General features: G+C 49.7%; 1 protein-coding gene across 3 annotated transcripts in view; it reads left to right on the top strand.

The window, feature by feature from the left end:
* The window catches only part of MYBL2 (MYB proto-oncogene like 2), a 39,904-nt gene extending 23,970 nt beyond the window's left edge, over positions 1–15,934 (top strand). For all 3 annotated transcript variants that reach the window (XM_084645343.1, XM_084645341.1, XM_084645342.1), the window contains exons 9-14: positions 3,335–3,474; positions 5,014–5,113; positions 6,348–6,461; positions 7,820–7,936; positions 9,838–9,993; positions 15,631–15,934. In XM_084645343.1, coding sequence (XP_084501469.1) covers positions 3,335–3,474; positions 5,014–5,113; positions 6,348–6,461; positions 7,820–7,936; positions 9,838–9,993; positions 15,631–15,759 — 756 coding nt within the window. In that variant the 3' untranslated portion in view covers positions 15,760–15,934. The remainder of the gene's footprint in view (positions 1–3,334; positions 3,475–5,013; positions 5,114–6,347; positions 6,462–7,819; positions 7,937–9,837; positions 9,994–15,630) is intronic.
* The last annotated feature ends 2,236 nt before the right edge of the window (positions 15,935–18,170 follow it).

Genomic DNA, 18,170 nt, shown 5'->3' with positions numbered 1-18,170 from the left:
ACTGATCAGCTCTGTTTGCTTAATATTTATCATGCCACTTGCCTTGAAATGGGCACTGCCAGTTTGTAGGATGGTGGTGGAATTCTGTTCTCTGCTCATCGCAGTGGTATCTGAGCACCTTCTAGGAGTCCATTAGGTTACACGACTAGACATCTGGCACATGTTTGTTCTCTCATCCTCTCCCCAGGGGGAGAAGCGTGTGCAGAGGAGTGCCTTGCTTTGGTAGGCTGTGTGGTTTTTTTTAATCTAAATATATCTGTTGCTTTTTGTTAGAGAAGGTAAGGTCAAAGAAATGCCCACTGAGCGGGAAATGGAGAGGTTTGAGATGATCCTTAGTTTTGGGGGGAGTTCGTTCCACAGGCTCGGACCAGCCCCCAGAGGGTGTGGCCAGTCTCGCTGCAGTTTGTGTAGGGTACCTGTCTTTCCCCTGCTGAGCCACAGGACTGGCGTTCTCTGGCCGCTTGTGGTCATTAGACATGCCGTGGGAGATGGGGCACGTGAATAATGGGGCACACGTTCAGCTAAACCGAAGCCCAGCCTCCCTGTATGAGGTGGCTGCAGTTAGGTAGGTGGAGGCACACACATCCAGCTCTTCACCCACAGTTAAACTGCGGATGAGAATTGCCCCTCCCCGCCCCCGCTTAGAAGCTACTTGGCCTATTGCTGGCCAGCCGGCACCGCCCGCACAGCATCATTATGGTGTATGCAGTTTGTCTCCTCCCAATGGGGAGGGGGGGTACCCTGAGGGCAGAAGCCCTCGAAGAAGCTGCTTCTGTTCAGTCCATGTGCTTGTCACCCAGCCAGGTTTAGGAGCAAACGCTTTGGGCAGGTGTTGTAATCCAAGCCCTCTCCTCCTCACCAGCTGCTGCGGTAAGGAGAATGCTGTGTGCAGCAAGGACAAGTCCTAACTCAGGTTCTTACTCCAATGTTGGCCCTACTCTGACTCCTGCCCACACGCTTTCTCGAGTGTGGTCCCCTTTTACCCAGGCTAGCTGACCCTGAGTTCTGCCAGCACTCGTGCTGCTAACACAGCCGCTCAGCAGCGTGCACTCCAGTGCCTTCCCACAGTTCCCTGGGCTGTGTTACCTACTCCCTGCTTGTGAACCAGAGGTCACCTTCCAGTTCATACAGCCTGGTGTGGTGTCTGAACTGTACATTTGCTCGTGGCTTGCTGTACCTGCAACGCTTCCATATTTCTACTGCGTGTCCACAGCACTTGAACAGGAGAGACTGTGGCCAGGAGATCTTCCCAGCATGCTGCCAGCTGGCCAGAGGCTGACCCCTGCTCCTGGTGGACCTCTGCTGTGAGGCCAGCATGAGCCATGAGTTCAAGGCCAGGACCTGAAGTCTACACTTCTGTGATGCAAACCCCTGAGTTAGTTTTGCAGTGAAGACATTCCCTTAGGCTGTGAGTTCGTTGGGACAAGGACTGTTGCTTATGCTGTGTTCCTACAGGACTCAGTACAATTGTATTATTGTTTGTTATCATAACACTGAGGAGCCCCAGTCACAGAGCTGGGCCCCATGGTGCTAGGTGCTGTACGGACACTGAACAACAAGACAGTCCCTGCCCCACAGATCTTGCAGTCTACATATAAGACGAGAGACAACAGATGGAGACAGAGAGATGGGGGAGTACCAGGAAACAATGAGGCCAGGTCTGTACTACAAAATTAAGTTGACCTGACGTACATTGGCATCCAGCTGCTGCAGTAATTACATTGCTTGTGCGTGTCTACGCTTTGCTACCTGTGTCGGTGGTGCGTGTCCTGCCCAGGAGTGTCCGTTGTTCTGTCAGTGTGGGGCATTGTGGGATGGTTCCTGAAAGCCAGTAACAGTCAACATAAGGAACGCAGTGTCTACACCAACACTGCGTTGACCTAACTACATCGACCTTGACTTTGTGCCGCTTGTGGATGTGGAGTTCAGTGTAGCTGGGCAGTTACATCAGTGGGAGTGAAATTTGAGCGTAGACACTTCCATAGCTAGGTTGATGTAAGCTGCCTTGCGCTGACCTGATGCTGTAGAGTAGACTAGGCCTGAGACAGTGCTGGGCAGCGTGGCAAGCAGTGGTCTCAGCACACCAGCTGCCTAAGTATTGTCAGGTTGGGGTGTTTTGTTTTGTTTTGTTGTAGGTGTCACAGCAAAGGAGAGTTTTAAAGAGGAATGCAGGGGACAATTGGCCTTCAGGCACCACCACACCTTCCATGTTTAACCTCCCCATGCACACCTTGTGTGTGATCATGCCTCCCTCTGCTCTGTGACCAGCATAGAGGATAACAGCCAGTCACTCCTTTTAGCTTATGTGGATTTTGGTGCACAATGGCTCATGATCTCTCCCCTCTGATGGGTTCGGTCTCCTCCTCTCTGTATCGTACCTTGGCAGTGTTAGAGCCGGTAACCTCAGAGCCCTCCTGGGAGGTAGTTCGGTATCACCCATTTTCATGGGCACAGAGATCATGAGCTGCTGTCTCACAGTGAATCTGCAGCAAAGCTGGGACAGAAAGCTGATCTCCTGACTCCCGGGCTCTTCCTCCAACCGCAAGACCAGTCTCCTGCGATGAATGTAACAAAAATAACTCTTACCCCGAGTGGAGTAAGAGTGTGGGGGGCACCTGGAAGGCGTTTTCCTCGCTGGCCTTATCTTCCCAAGGAATAAAGGCAATCTCTTAATACGAATTATGAGCATGGGGTAAAAGCATCATGAAGAGGAGGCAGTGTGTGGTTTTAACATGAGTTAATAGGCTGAGTTAGACTATGGGGCAGCGCAGGCTTTACTTGACCTGCTAACTCATGTGAAAACTACAAACTGCTTTGTCTTCACTAGGACTTACCTTGTGATAACTCATGTTAGCCAACACTTGTTTTCCTGTGGTGAAGATACACCCACTGGAGCCTTGCTAAACACACACGTACAGCTTGAACGACATCAGTATAGTCAAAGCGATACATGCGTGGATGCAGCTGTATTGGTACGCTTATATTGGCATATCTATCCCCAGAAGCAAAGAGAAATAAGCTGCACTGGTAGGAGGCACTTTATACTGGTTATAACTACATCCATACTAGGTAAAAAAAAAAAAAATCACACCCTGAACTCACATAGTTATTCTGGTTCAAAAACTGTATGTGGATCAGGGCAAAGTCCGGATCTCCTGATCTGTGGAGGGAATATTGTTTGCCTTATTGGTAGCAAAAATACATGTAATCAGTCAGTGTGAGCGATCCTCTTTCAAGTTCAGTAAAACTAGCATAAGCTAATGGCCAGTGACAGCCTTGAATTTCCCAGGATGTGAAGTGTGTTCTCTGTTTGTTTCTTTCCCTCACTTGGCAGTTCTTAAACTTCTGGACCAAACAGGATACACTGGAGTTGGAGAACCCGTCCCTGACCTCCACTCCCGTGTGCAGTCAGAAGGTGGTAGTGACCACCCCGCTGCACAGGGACAAGACCCCGCTGCATCAGAAAAACTCAGCGTAAGTCATAGCCCACTCTCCCAGCCTCATCCCAGCTTGCATCACACAGCAGGGAGGCTGAACTGTCTCCGGAGTGGTGTTCTGTAGCTGTGGCAGCCCCACGGGAAGGAAAGGGGGGATGCAAATAGTGGGCTTTATCTACTTTTCGAGTTCCACAAGTGTATTCTGTTTTTCTGGAGGGCTGCTGTATTGTAACATATTTTAATAGTGAATTGTGGGCCGAACCTTCTGGAACGAAGGTGTCCGACTATAAAGTGGGCTAGAGTATTTAAAGTGAGCAAGGCACATTTGTAGAGGCTGGATCTGGAAGGGGAAAGTCTCACCAATTAAGCAATGGGATCTGCTCATGGTGATGAAGTGCCTCTCTCCAAAGCAGTTTCTTCTGAATGCTGCTGGGTGGTCTCTTGCTCGCACTGACCAGAAGGGCATTCAGTTGGAATGGTGAGGTCGGAATCATTTCTATGGTTATATTCTGCCCTTCATCTTCAAAGGCAGGGAAATATTTCACACCTTCTCCAGAGCCACTAAGCTGTGGGGAAGGAACGCTGGTGGATTCGACTGAGTGCCCAGTCCTGGTGTTAGAATGCCTGGCAGAACCTGCTCTGTCTATGCGGGGTTGGAACTTTTGCTTCTGGGCACGTGTCTTACTGGGGAATGTTGCTGGACTATGGACCTGGCTGCTAACAGGACTTTCTGGACCCCTGTAACTCTTCTCCACTGTGTGTTGTCTACAGGTGTATCCCCTGCCTGACAGAGTTCGTGGAGCATGCTTTCCTCTTAAGCCTTGTCCACCCAAGGAAACTGATGTGCATAGTTGTTCCACAGTAACTCTCCCATATGGATACTCAATTCCAGATTAAAAGTCACTTTATCCCAGAATAATCACTTCACTCACAAAGCAGAGTAATTGTGCCACAATAAAATCACCTTTATTCCAGAAGAGCATCCACACGGGGCAGTTATTCCAGAATAGCTTAATTATGGCCAAATAGCTGTGCTGGTCAATTTCCCCCATGTAGACAGGGCCTTGCCTGCATTACATAGCCTTGTCTGAGCCAGAGCCTTTCCTGCAGCAACGTGCGTTGTTGTGTGCTCAAGACCAGATTGAGATGGGTGGGTGGGAGAGGGAAGGGCTGTGGGTGGGGATCTGTGTTTCACCCACCTTGGTGACTGAAGAGTGATTTGCCAGGTGATCTGGTGGAGATATAACTGAATAACGTCTGGCTCTGTCAGAGCCACTTGGGTGGTGCTGCCAGAAGGCATGTCTGCTATTCCACTGCTCTTTAGCCCCTGCAGCACACCCAGCCAGGGAGGTTCACGCCATCCTTGTTATTGTGATGTAAGACCCCAATTCCTGTGTCTGAAGTGTCAGGGTGTTTCTGGAATGCATGTGCTCTTGGAAGGCGAGGCAGTGCAGCCCTGGGGCTGGAGGGCCAGAGCGTGCTTCCTCTCTTGTGGGGGGAATGCTTGGGGGACACCTGCGTGCAGTGCTCTGCTCCTGACCTCCTTCTCTCTCTCTCTCTCTCTCTCTGCTGGCAGGTTTGTCACCCCAGATCAGAAATACGTAGCAGACAACACGCCCCACACACCCACGCCTTTTAAGAACGCCCTGGAAAAGTACGGCGCCATGAGGCCACTGGTGAGTATTTAACCAACATGCGTGCCCTGTCTAGCATTGTCCAGTGCTGCTAGCTGTGCTCCTGTAGCCCCCGATGACAAAAATCTCATCTTCACCCTTGAATATTCTGGCATGATCTGCCAGTGAAAAGGCCTTCGGATATGTGGTGCGAAAGGTCCCATCAGCCTATCTTTGTGCATTTCTGTTTTCATTGTTAACGTTACCAGTGTGCTTGGGTGTTGGCACATTCTTTGGCTGAGATGGGGGGCTATGGGGAACACTGTCCTAAAATGGTATGGTGAATATGCTCCCATAAGTGACCACTTGGACTGAGGTACTTTATAAATCCCCTAAAAAGAAAAGGAGGACTTGTGGCACCTTAGAGACTAACCAATTTATTTGAGCATAAGCTTTCGTGAACTACAGCTCACTTCATCGGATGCATTCATTGGAAAATACAGTGGGGAGATTTATGTACATAGAGAACATGAAACAATGGGTGTTACCATACACACTGTAACGAAAGTGATCACATAAGGTGAGCTATTACCAGCAGGAGAGCTGGGGGGGGGTCTAGGGGGGAAACCGTTTGTAGTGATAATCAAAGTGGGCCATTTCCCACTGAATGCATCCGATGAGGTGAGCTGTAGCTTACGAAAGCTTATGCTCAAATAAATTGGTTAGTCTCTAAGGTGCCACAAGTCCTCCTTTTCCTTTTGCGAATACAGACTAACACAGCTGCTACTCTGAAACCTGTAAATCCCTTGTGTTCATGCTGCAGCTTTTGGTTCCTTTGTGAGCCTAAAAAGAAACCGACCCAATGGGTTTTCTCTTCTGAGTTTAGCAGTTGTTTGGGACTCCCCATCGAGTGGAGACCTGGTGCTATTCCAAAATAACCAGCGATGCTGTGTAGACCAGCTGGGAAGTCAGGCTGTGGGTATGGCACCCCTTGCCTGCCGAACAATTATAGGAGATTCTTGATGCACTTGCTCTCCTGAAGCTTCTGCTGTAGGGTCCTGTATCCTCACTGCATCAAGGGCCTGTGCAGAGGCCAGGCTGGCTGAGCTCTCGTGTCATTCACACTAAGAAATGAACAACGGCCCTGCAGACTGAGTTGCAGTGGGGGGACGTCTCCACTGACTATATAATTGCAGCATTAGCACAGGTTCACCTGCACCGTAAATCCAGACATGTAACTGTAGCCTGCACTGTAAACCCTGTGCTATGTTCCTCCCCCATATGTCCTTCACCCCAGCCGCAGACCCCTCACCTGGAAGAAGACTTGAAGGAAGTGCTCCGGAGTGAAGCTGGCATCGAGTTGATCATAGAGGATGATGTGAAGCCAGACAAACAGAAAAGGAAACAAGGAGTGAGTGTCTCGTCTTACAGCTGCTGCCCCTGCTGTGATCCTGCCTGGTTCCTCGTGCAGGGTCAGGCCAGGGTAGTACTGGGTGGGAGAATCGGAGGAAAGCCCAGGTGCTACAGGGAAGTTGGTGATTTAGTTGCTGGCACCCTTCCCGCTAAGGGCCTGATTCTGCAGAGCACTTGAGCACATGCTTAACTTTTAGCACATGAACAGTCCTGCTGGAGTCAGTGGGCTACTCGCACGCTTAAAGTGCTTCTGGATTGTGGCCTAACCCATTCTGACCCAATGCCCCAGCATAATACTGGGCACGATGTGTTCTGGAGTTGTCATCTCTCAGCTCAGACTTAGAACGGGGGTTCTGAGCACTGGGGAAATAAAGATCCTCAGGCACTTCTCCCAGGGCTTGGAACATTAGCCCAGGCCTCCTGGGCAAATTCCGTCTTGGCTGCTCCTGTTCTGCTGGCCTTCCCTTCCCAGACCTGCCAGGATTTCTGTTTTTAAGTCGGTTGTTCTCCATGCTAGAAATCATACCAATAAAAGCTGTGGCAGAGCGGGTGCGTTCACTTGGGCTGTGATGGTCACAGTAGAGACCCAACCCGTTATTTACACTGTCTGTCAATGCCAGACGTGATTTGACTTTCTGCCACCCACACGGCACAGGTGCCCCAGCTTGCTCACAGCTAACAGCAAGCCCTACGTCTCCGGATGTGTACTCTGCATCTGGGACAATTGGTTTGACTGTTTAAAATACCCTCAGAAGAGAGATTTGTTCATTCAAACCATCCGCCTCCAGGTGGATGAGATGAGGCTGGTAGTGGGACATGGGGCCTTTTGCTTTTGGGTTTCTGTCCCAATGTGGCCCTAAAGGTGTTGCTGTAAAAGGGCTGGCCTGCATGAAACACGCTGGTGGGTCTCCGTGGACAGGCAGCCCCACCATGAGCTGTCCCACCATGAGCCACCCCACCCTTTTGGCAGAGAGGCCAAGCAGTGGATGGGACAAAGAGAAGGAGCTCCCCACTCAGCACTCTAGAGGTGGCCCCCCTGGAATAGGCCGGAGGCCCCACGGTTAGGTGGAGCTGGGGAGTTTCTCCCTGCTCTGTAAAGGCAGGTGTTCAGCCTCTAGGGGTTGTGAGTCTCTGGTCTCTTCCACCACAGTGACATTCACAGGAAATGTTTTAATGCCACTGAGCCTCCGTGGTCCCCAGCCCCTCAAGCCCAAACAGTTGTGTGATGGTGACCCTTCCCTCTCTCTACGGAACTAGAAAATGCTCACCGAGACCCACTTTCCCGTTGCTATTGCTCTGTCTCCCCTGCAGGCTAGCGCTTACGGTTGCTTGCTTTGCTTCTCTTGTGTTTCCCAGCTGCACAGGAGTCCCATCAAGAAGGTCAGGAAGTCTCTCGCCTTGGACATTGTGGATGAGGATGTGAAGCTGACTGTGTCCGCCATGCCCAGGTCCATCTGCTTCAAAAGAGCACAGGTCAGGGATGCTCAGATGAGGGTGGGGAGGGAGGGCTGGACACAGATGCTGTGAGACATGTGCTTGCATGATAAGACGTGTCTGTGTGAATGTAGAGGAAAACTTAAGGCTGGCTATGAGTTGGATTTCCCTGCAGACATCTCTGAAACACAGGAACAATCAGAAATGTCCGAGGATGGCTATGAAATCTGATTAACTATACTGGATTAACTGGGGCTTTAGGTGTGCCAGTGAAACAAATATTTAATGAGATAAATGTGACGATAAGAGGGAAGGACCTGCTTGGAAAACTGCCTCTCCTTTCCTCTTTTCTCCACCCAAATGGATGGTGCAACTTAAACCTGGCTGTCCACTTCCTGCCTCTATGCTAGGTCATGCACATGGTGCTGAATGTAATGGAGGAGGGGTGGCCTTAACTTAATGTTTTATGCATTGTGCTTTCCGATCCCATTGTAAACCTCTCCTCTCTGAAGAACTGAATATCTGGAACACTAAATGCAGCACACAACGAAACGTACCGAAATGAGCCCATTCTGTGTTGGTTATTCACAGGATCAGATATAAAATAACTGGAGCATTTTGGTGAGAGCTCCTGTCAGACGTGTGGCTCTTTAGTGTATTTTATTAGACTTATAAAGTTCTTATTCATTTTGGTGTTCTTGTGCCCCATTAAGTTTGATGCAATGATCAACGTTTGATTATGGAGCTTGTTAAAGGGAAATAGATTTGCCAAGATACAGATTTATGTCCACATTCAGCCCCTGGTGTAACGCCATGAACTTCAGTGGAGTTGCAGCAAGGATGAATTTGGCCCATGTATTTTAAAAACACAACAGTATAGTGCACACAGCGAACAAGCTGCGGACTGTTATAAGAGGGAGAATGATAAATGGAACTCATGCTGTTAATGCTATTCTCACTGCGCTTGGCTTGAACAGTGAAAGTAGATTAGCCGGTTTCATTTTCTGGCTCCCATGTGCTAGCCCAGTACTGGTATGTTTGGATGGCACAAAGAGCAGGGGAGTTTCTAAATCTATGCACAGACTTTAACTGAATTTGTTAAGTGCACCTAATGGAAAGATTTCTGCTCGCTAGGCCTTAGGGTCTGTCTGTGCTACATCTGGGAACTGGCCTCCCAGCCTCGGGCCACAGCCTTGCAGTAGGGGGGCTCACCGCAAGCGCATTAAAAATAGTTGTGGCTTGAGCTGGCGCTCAGATTCTGAAGCCTGGGACAGGGAGGCTTTAGAGCCCAAACCACAATGTCAAAGTCCTGTCTACACAGATGTTTTTAGCATGCCAGCCAAGCCCCACTGCCCAAGTCTATGGAGCTGGGCTGCTCTCTCCCAGGTGCAATATCGGCATACCCTTGTACAGAGACAAGGTGGACAAGGGAATTTCTTTTAATGCAACATTCCCGATCCAAAAGGCTATTGTGGGGGCGGGGGGGGTTCTCGAGAGCGGCGGCTGCTGGCCAGGCGCCCAGCTCTGAAAGAAGCGCCACGACCAGTAGCAGCGCAGAAGTAGGGGTGGCATGGTGTGGGGGTGGAGGCGTCGTCACAACCTGAAATATTTTCAAAAGGGGTCTCAGCAAAAAAAGTTTGAGAACCCCTGTTTTAATAGACCAACTTCTGCTGGTGGAAGGGACAAGCTTTCAAGCTGCATAGAGCTCTGCGTCAGGTCCGGAAAAAGTAACCCAGACATGAAGTAATCGCTTGGTGACGCTCTGATTACTTCCCTGCATGTAGAACCTTGCTAGCATCCTAACGTGCTGTTTCTCATGCAGTTTAAATGCATGGACAGGAGAATACAGGAACACAAGTTAATGGATCTAGTTAAGTGGCATTTTCCAGTGTAAGGGAGCAAATTAACTTGGTGCGTATGTTTTTTTTTTTTTCCTGCAGCCTGTGAGTTTCCTCTCGAGGTCTCTAAACCTTTCCTCCTCAAGCAGCAAGGACGACAGCGGTTTGCTCAATAGGGGGTTTGTGCAGGTGCACGTGAAGACCGAGAAGACTTCATCCTCCAGGAAGATCCCAAGCCAATTCAGACCACCCACTCCGGTAAATACCAGCACTGCCATCCACCCAAAAGGCTTGGAGGTTGCAGAAACCCTGTCCCTCCTGTACTGGTGAAAGGGAGATGATAGCTTGAGTCAGGAGAGAGCACTGTCCCTGGAGAGCCACACAACAGCTCAAAATGCTAGTGCCACTCACCACCCAGGCTTTGTATGCTGAGCTTTGCCTTGGTCACTGTCTCTGTGCTACAATTAAAAAACCCGCAGCAATGAATCTCCGAGCCTGGGTCACTGACTCAGGCTCACAGGGGTCAAGCTGCGGGGCTATAAAACTTCAGTGTAGACAACCTTGGCCAGCCATGGCCATGTTGTGCAGTCTAGGCATACCCTTTCTTCCCCTGGGAGGGTAGGGGATAGGAACAGAGACCCCACCTGGCCTGTGGGAGGAAAGTTAGATTGCATTGCTGTGCAGTGCCATCTGCTGGGACTTGGAGCTGAAGGGAGCACTATTCTTCCCTCTAAACCAAGATACTCTCTACCTCCTTGTTACCATATTCAAATTCAGCCACTCAGAGCAGTCATTCCCAGAATCACTTGCTCTGGATCTCAGGGCTGGGAAGGGGAGTTCACAAGAGTCAAAACTGAAACAAAATGTTTGGATTGACCTGAAACAAGCAAAAATCCAGAATTTCATTTCCTGAAATCTTTGGAAGTTTGGCTTTTCGCCCCAAGTCAGGATTTATTGGGGTGGTTGTTTTTTTTCAAAATCTCTAAAGTTGTTATGGGTTGGAAAATCTGTTTTCCAACCAGCTCTATTCATGATCCGGTTCTGGCCTTTGAAGACCGACATAGGGAGTACAAACTGGCTAATCAGCCCCTTACTTATGCTGGTGGTCCCCTTGGGGCTTCCAGGCTGGGGACCCTGCAGGTCTGCGCCAGAGGAGAATTGCAGCAGTAGAAGGTTATTACATAATGATGGAGTAAAACAAGGCTGTTGGGAAGATGCAAGTTTGGTCACACTCCCTTGAAAGTCTCTAGGCCCTGGCTTTCATGCACTGACCGGCTGCCCTGGCTAGTGGGGCATGGGGATGTTTGATGGTAGGTGGGGATGTGTGTAGCTGGGAGATGTGGTGCTAAGGGGGATCAAGGAAAGGAAGGGGTAAAAAAGTCCTAGGAAACCAACGTACTGCAAAGTACACATCAAAACGCTATCAGCTCAGCATCTCTCACCATCAGGCCCAGGGCATCTCAGCCTTGCACCAAAAATCAATGGATACTACTTAAAGAATTCAGCCAAAGTACCTTGCCTGGGGCAGCAAGGGGGATGCTGTGCTATAGTGGGTTAGATGTGGGCATTAGCAATCTGGAATCCTGCAATCTGCTCCTGCTCCTGCCACTGATTTTGTGGGCAATTCGCTTCCCCCTGCACTCCCACTTCCATGGAGGTTTTTGTTCTGTTTTCCAAGACACAGCCATATCCTGCTTTTGAAGTGCAAAACTCAGTGCTCTCCTAACCCTGGAGCTGCTACTGACACCTCTGCAGGAACTGGATTTTCCTGTATCTGTGGCCCAGATATTTCTCTCCAGTTTGAGACTCAGGATAGACGGAGGCAAATGGCTTAGTGAGTTTCAGAAACTGATTAGGCCCATAGCCATGGGAGATGCACTTCACATCACGTAGCAAGAGCTCTTGATTTGTGTGCTAAACTGAACACTGGCTGGGAAAGGTAACTTCCCTACCACCGGCTGGTCTTGCACAGCAAGGTACACTCTAGAGAGTTCCCACCTTCCTGCAAACAGCCATTGGCCTCTGTCAGAGCCAAGATATCAGATTAGATGGACCATCCATCTATTGCAGTGTGGAGGTTCATTTGTTGGGAACATTGTGGGCTGTTCTAACTGCAGGCTTAAATGTCAGCCCTCTAGTGATCTCTAAAAGATACTTGGTTTCATTCAGAGCGATCTGTGAGTGTACGGGGAATAGCAGGAGATGCTTTAGCAACTGGGCTGCTCGTGAGTGAGAGTCTCACACCAGAAAACTTTCGGAGGGAACTCTATGCATGGAACTGGCTGCATGGCAGTACTGTGATAACAGCGCTGCAGCAGTTAGCATAGCCTGCCCTGTCCCCTCACCTCCCGCCTGCACGTGGCTTGGGAGGCAAGCCCTGAGGGAAGAGTCCTGGGTTCTGTTCTCTCTTCAGGAAGTTTTAAGCTTACATTGTTTCCATAGCACCAGCAGCATGATAGGGGCTTTCCAAATGGGTATTTGTAGGGCCTACCAAATTCACCGTCCATTTTGGTCAATTTCACGGTCATAAGATTTAAAAAATCGTAAATTTCATGATTTCAGCTGTTTAAATCTGAAATTTCAGGGTGATGTAATTGTAGGGGTCCTGACACAAAAAGGAGTTGTTGGGGGGGGGGGGGGGGGCCGCAAGGTTACTGTAGGAGAGTTTGCAGTACAGCTACTCTCACTTCTGCACGGCTGCTGGTGGCGGCGCTGCCTTCAGAGCTGGGCGGCTGGAGAGCGGTGGCTGCGGGCTGGGAGCCCAGCTCTGAAGTCAGAGCCGCCGGCAGCAGCAGGGCGGAAGTAAGGGTGGCCTGGTATGGGATTGCTCACTTACATCTGCGCTGCTGCTGGCGGGGCGCTGCCTTCAGAGCTGGGCGCCCAGCCAACAGCCGCCGCTTTCCGGCCGCCCAGCTCTGAAGGCAGCGCAGAAGTATGGGTGTCAATACCGTGACCCCCCGCAAAATAACCTTGTGACCCCCCCCAGCAACTCCCTTTTGGGTCAGGACCCCCAATTTGAGAAATGCAGGTCTCCCCCATGAAATCTGTATAGTATAGGGTAAAGGTACACATGAGACCAAATTTCAGAGGGGGAGACCAGATTTCACAGTCCGTGACGTGTTTTTCCTGGCCATGAATTTGGTAGGACCCTAGGTATTAGCTAACTATTCCAGGGTGGGGGAGGGAGAGGAGCTGAGCCATGTGCTGGCATGGGTGGGCTGAGCTGTGCAGTAGGTTGTGGGGCCAAGGGGATGACGCTTGTGCTTTGTGGGAGGTGGAAACAGTCCCAGTTGAGGGGAAGTAGCCGAGTGGGAATTGTTCCTGTGCTCGGCTGGTGGTGGAGGCAAGCTGGCAGCCAGCCAGACTCTTGCTGCTTAGACAGTCTAAGTTGTTCGCTGTTTCAATGCTTCATTTTCTCTTTATGAAACTTTATTTGAAAATAAACGTAGGCACAAAATGTCTGCTCTTCATCGGTGACGCCCACCTGGACGATGCTAGGCAAGCAGGTACCCCAGTGTAGTGTGACCGAGGTGCAGGAATTCAGGGTGAAATTCCTCTGTCTGATCTCTGCTACAGATCACTTTATGATGCTCTGCACCACATTTCCAAGGGGGCACTGGAATCTTGCCCCAGCTCTTTAGCAAGAGAGAGAAGCAGAGGTCTCGCCTATGCCAGCAATTTACTTAATTTTACCACAATTGCACTCCAACCTCTGCAGGCTCACCAGTGGTAGCAACAGCAGACCTCCATTATTTGTGTTCCTGTGGCACCCAGGAGCCTCCGTTCTGGACCCAGGCCCCCACTGTGCCAGGCGCTGTACGGACACAGAACTAAAAGAGGATCCCTGCCCCAAAGGTCTTCTAGTCGAAGTGTCATCTAGACCTGTTCTGAGCAGGGCTTAACTCAGTGACTTAAGATGCATGAAGGCTCCCGCAGTTGGAGGTGCAATGGTGGGAAGCTGCTAGCATAGGCACAGCCAGAGTGACCGAATACATTCCCAGGTTGCAGAGGCGACTGGGCTCTTGTCTAGCTAACCGTGAGCAAGGGGTAATTTAAAGACCTTTGCTTGCTCCCCTTTCCCTTTTCTGCCAGTGCTTAGCCAGCTTTGGAGGGACTGTTAATGGCTACACATTTGGCTGACATCAGTTCTAAACAATTTACCCCTTTTTGGAGGGTGTCCGTTCGATGGCATCTCTCTGAAGAGTGCTTACTTCTATCCCTGGACATGTTTCATTAGACAACCTGGCAAACCTTTACCAGCCCCTGCTTGGCATTATCTAGCAACGGGAGCCAGGGCTTCTGGGTTCAGGTCATGATTCTGCCACTGTCGGTCTTGGGGCAAGTGACTGAACCTCTCCCGTCTGTACAATGGTGTTTAAGGTGCTTTGAGATCCGCTGAAAGCTCCCAGAAGCACAAGTACAAGTGATTAACTTCTCAACCCTGCTTCTTACCTCTGACTCTTTGTCTCCAGCTAGATGTCAGCCAGAAGGGATAACTTTCTTCTCAGATGTTTGTAGTTGGATTAGATCTGTCTGTTGTAAAAGCTTTATCTTGTGATGAATGAACACTCCTTAATCGCAGCAAAGCAACCCCCCCCCCCCAATAAACCCCCATTTGCAGTTAATTTGTCCGTTTTATAAACCACTTCTCCCAGTGTGGCGTGGGAGCGCATTGCTCTCGCCACTGACAGAGCTGCATAAATAACTTCTGGCTAAAGCTTTGAAGGTGCAGAAAGGAATAAAATGTCTTGAAAGCATGGGAGGGCTGGAGGGAGGAGTGAGCCCCTGCGATCCTGAACTAGATCAAGATTGTGTGTGTATTGTGAAATCCCGTCTGTAGAATCCCAAAGAGAAAGATGACATCTGCAGTTTTGGGCTCTTCGGGGTTACTTTAGTGCTCTCCTTGGAGTCGCTAGCAGTAAGAGATAATTTGATTAGGAAATTAAGTAAAATGGCTTGCGGGAACTAAATTAGCCCCACATAAATGCACCGACAGCTGAGCCGCAGCTGTTGGTGCTGCAGTGGCTGCTTTGCTCTTAACAAATGCAGTCCTCATGGGGCCTGATTCTCTGTTGGTTTTTCCAGTGCAAAGGGGCTGTGAAGCTTATGGCTCAGCTACCAGGGAATTCCTGTGGTCTAGAAGGGAAGTCCCTGTGTGGCACAGAGCAAACATATTAGCTTCATGCCACTCACTGGCAGACATCTGTGTAAGGGGCACAACTGACATCTCTGCACTCTGCCTGTTTCTGGATGTTGCAACAGCCCCCTGAGGCTATAGGCAGCTGAACCCAAGTTAGGGCAGCCCTCCGACTCCTCTAACATGTGCTGCAGCCTTTGGATGGCCCAAGAGTAGGGGATGTGCGAAGGTGATGTGAAGCCCCATTCCCCTTCTCCTCTTTGGGTCCTGCGCTGAGCAAAGTTCAAGCTCCCTGGAGAATCGACCGCTGGTGTACTTGGGCGATGCAAGTGGCACGACTTCCCTATCCTCTAATCTTTTACTGAGGGCTATTGGGCTGTGCCTGGGACTGGAACACAGGTATCGCTGCGTTCTGATCTCCACTGTGCTCCCAACTTGCTCTGTGATCTGGGGCCAGTCACTGAACCTGGCTCCTTCCGAGGCGCAGAGCAGCACTGCTCCCATGGGAGCTCAGCTCCTCGGACCCTTTGGAATCAGGCTGCTGACTATTATGTCTGCTCCCTCTCAATCAAGTGGGGATTATAATATTGATTCCTTTACCCCTGGGGGGTTGTAAGGCTAAGTCAGTTAGCTTTGGGTGGCATGCTTTGAAGGGCTGGGTTCTTGTTCAGAGGTATTTACAGGTATCCATAGCCATCCAAATCTTAATCTATAAGCATATTTTAAAATCTCTCTCTCTTCTCCCCCATTTGCGCTAGATGTCCAGTGCATGGAAAGTAGTGGCTTGCGGTGGAACCCGAGACCAGCTCTTCATGCAAGAGAAAGCTCGCCAGATCTTAGGCACATTAAAACAGAGCCACACGTCAAGGACATTGATCTTATCATGAAGGATTGTTGGTTTTTCTCTGCTTTATGTTTTTGTTTGTTTGTTTTTAAGTAGAGGGGGAAAAGAACACGCAGAAGAATTCTCTTTGGCAAAGACACTGTTTATTTTTCCTTCTCTGAATTCTGTTCCCTGGTAGATCCCTATTTTAATAAATTGTGCTAAATACTGGATGATAAGTGGGATGTAAGTTTTGGAATTGTTTGTGGAAAACTTTAATCTGGGGGTGGGAGGGCTAGGAAAATAGCCTGTCCTCCCCCCCAAGAAAGATACCCCCTCCTCTTCTTCTTCTCCGGAGGTAGAAATAAGCCACCCACACACCACCCCTTTCTGCCATGCCTATGAAATGGACATGAGGCATTTACCTAACCTAGGTGGAGATGTTGCTGTGCAGAAAACAGACTGAGTTAGATTCTGCTCTGGCTTCTTGGGAGCAATGTGTAAGGTCCTTGCACATTTCACCTTGCACCTCCTGGCTTTCCTTGGATGAGAGTGTTCTCCATCATCACAGGTGATGGGGGTGATAGAGGTCAGCAGAAGAAAGGATGTTGGAGGGGGCATGTCCTTCAGGATGGTTTGATTATAATTTTGAACTAGCAGCTTTCTTCCTATCTGACCCTAGGAGAATCATTTGCCCAGATGTGTGATACATACATGATATAGGAGGGGGCTGGCCAGAACCTCTTCCCCTGGGAAATGCCCTCTCCTTTTATATATTTTAATAAATCTGTTTCCTATCAGGCTTCATCAGCCTGACTTCACCACTTTATTGAGACCTGGTCCAAAGCTCTGTGGATCCACATGCTGTATTGGATTTGAGTGCTTATGCCTTTCCAGGGAAGGCAGCGCTGCCTGACAGTGGTCTAGCCACTAGCAGGATTGTCTGACTCGAGCAGAGCAGGGGGTTAGTTCCAGCATCTCTCCTGTTGTAAACAAGTGGAGAGTGCCTTGATTCTCTAGAGAGAGAGTGTGAGTGAATGGGAACAAACTAGAAGGGAAGAGATCAGTTAAACTGGAGAAGGATGGGGCCTTAAACGCCAGCAGCCCAAGGGACTGCATGAGGTTCTATGCTCCGGTGTTCCACCAGCCCTGCTCCTGTGCAGCGGATAGATCAGCCCCATCTCCAGCGGATAGATCAGCCCCATCTCCAGCAGAGACAGTCGGGATTGCTTTCCTCCACCATCCAGCAGCTTGGGCCTCTCATGCTGAGAACTGCTTTTGCTTAAGGTTTCTGGTTAACTGGTATACACTGTGGCCATGGGCTTTCTGCGTTTGCAGCCCGAACGCTGCAGCACCAAGATCTAGAAACAACCATGCTATGGTGGGCCGCACATGGGTGTCCGCAGACTCACCAAATACTCACTGGGGCCCTGATTCAGCAAAGCAGTTAAGCTCATTCTTAAGGCTCATTGACTTCAATAGAACATAAATGCAGGCTTAATTGCTTTGCTGAATCAGGGCCCCAGTGATTTAACTCAATGGTGATATCTCACTTGCAGAAGATGAGGTCAGGGTATCACTTGTGGAGAGGGGAGTGGGAGGATAGCTTTGTGTTAAGCTGCAGGATGAAGAGGCAGGAAATCTTGCACAGTTGAGAACAGAACCCACAATAGTCTGGTGTGATTTGTAGGCAAATTGGTGGACCTCTCTGCCTCAGTTTCCCTAGTTGCATAAAGGGGGATGATCACTTCCTGCATCACAGGCATGGAGACTTAATTGCTGAGAAAATGCTTTGTCCGCAGTAGGTGCGTGAGCTTCTGGAGAAAGCCCTCTACTTTATTAGTGGCTGTGCAAAATGCCCCAGTGACCTGTGAAGTAATATAGATACATCCATGCCCAGAGCACTGTGTGTTTAGTACAAAATTCGCCACAGGCATGAAAACAGCATCTGCGATTATGGGTCACATTTACAAAGATCTTCAGCCCTCCAGCTTCTGTTTATAAACTGGTTGCTGTGTTGGGCAGGAAGAAATGGCCAGACACCCACCCACTCCCCCTCCATGGTATAGTATGACACAACGAGGTGTGTTATTGGTCTTGAGCATCCAGCGTTGGCCACCTGCAATGGAGAGAGGAGTTCTGTCTCACTCCTGAACTTGTGATTCTGGATGGTCACTTCATTTACCCTGGCCTAGTGTTGTGTGCCGTGGTACAGTTTTGACTTTGCTGCGGGGTGTAGGAAAGCTTCTGTGTGTCACCACTTTTACTGTATCTGTCCTGTCAATAAGTAGAAGACTTTAGTGTCCAAGGCTAACCAGTTCAGCGCCCCTCACCACCCATGCACTTGAAAAGATAAGGTGACAAGGGAGAATGTGAATTATCTCTTCAGCCTTGTCTACGCTGTAACTATACCAAGGCAGTTAAAGCAGTGCAACCCCCCTCCACCCCTAGGATAGGTGCAGGAAGGGAAATAAC

This window comes from Lepidochelys olivacea (genome assembly GCF_965140295.1).
Source record: "Lepidochelys olivacea isolate rLepOli2 genome assembly, chromosome: 13".
Classification (NCBI taxonomy): Eukaryota; Metazoa; Chordata; order Testudines; family Cheloniidae; genus Lepidochelys; species Lepidochelys olivacea.
The sequence above is the reverse complement of the archived record's forward strand: the minus strand, read 5'-3'. Positions and strand labels throughout refer to the sequence as shown.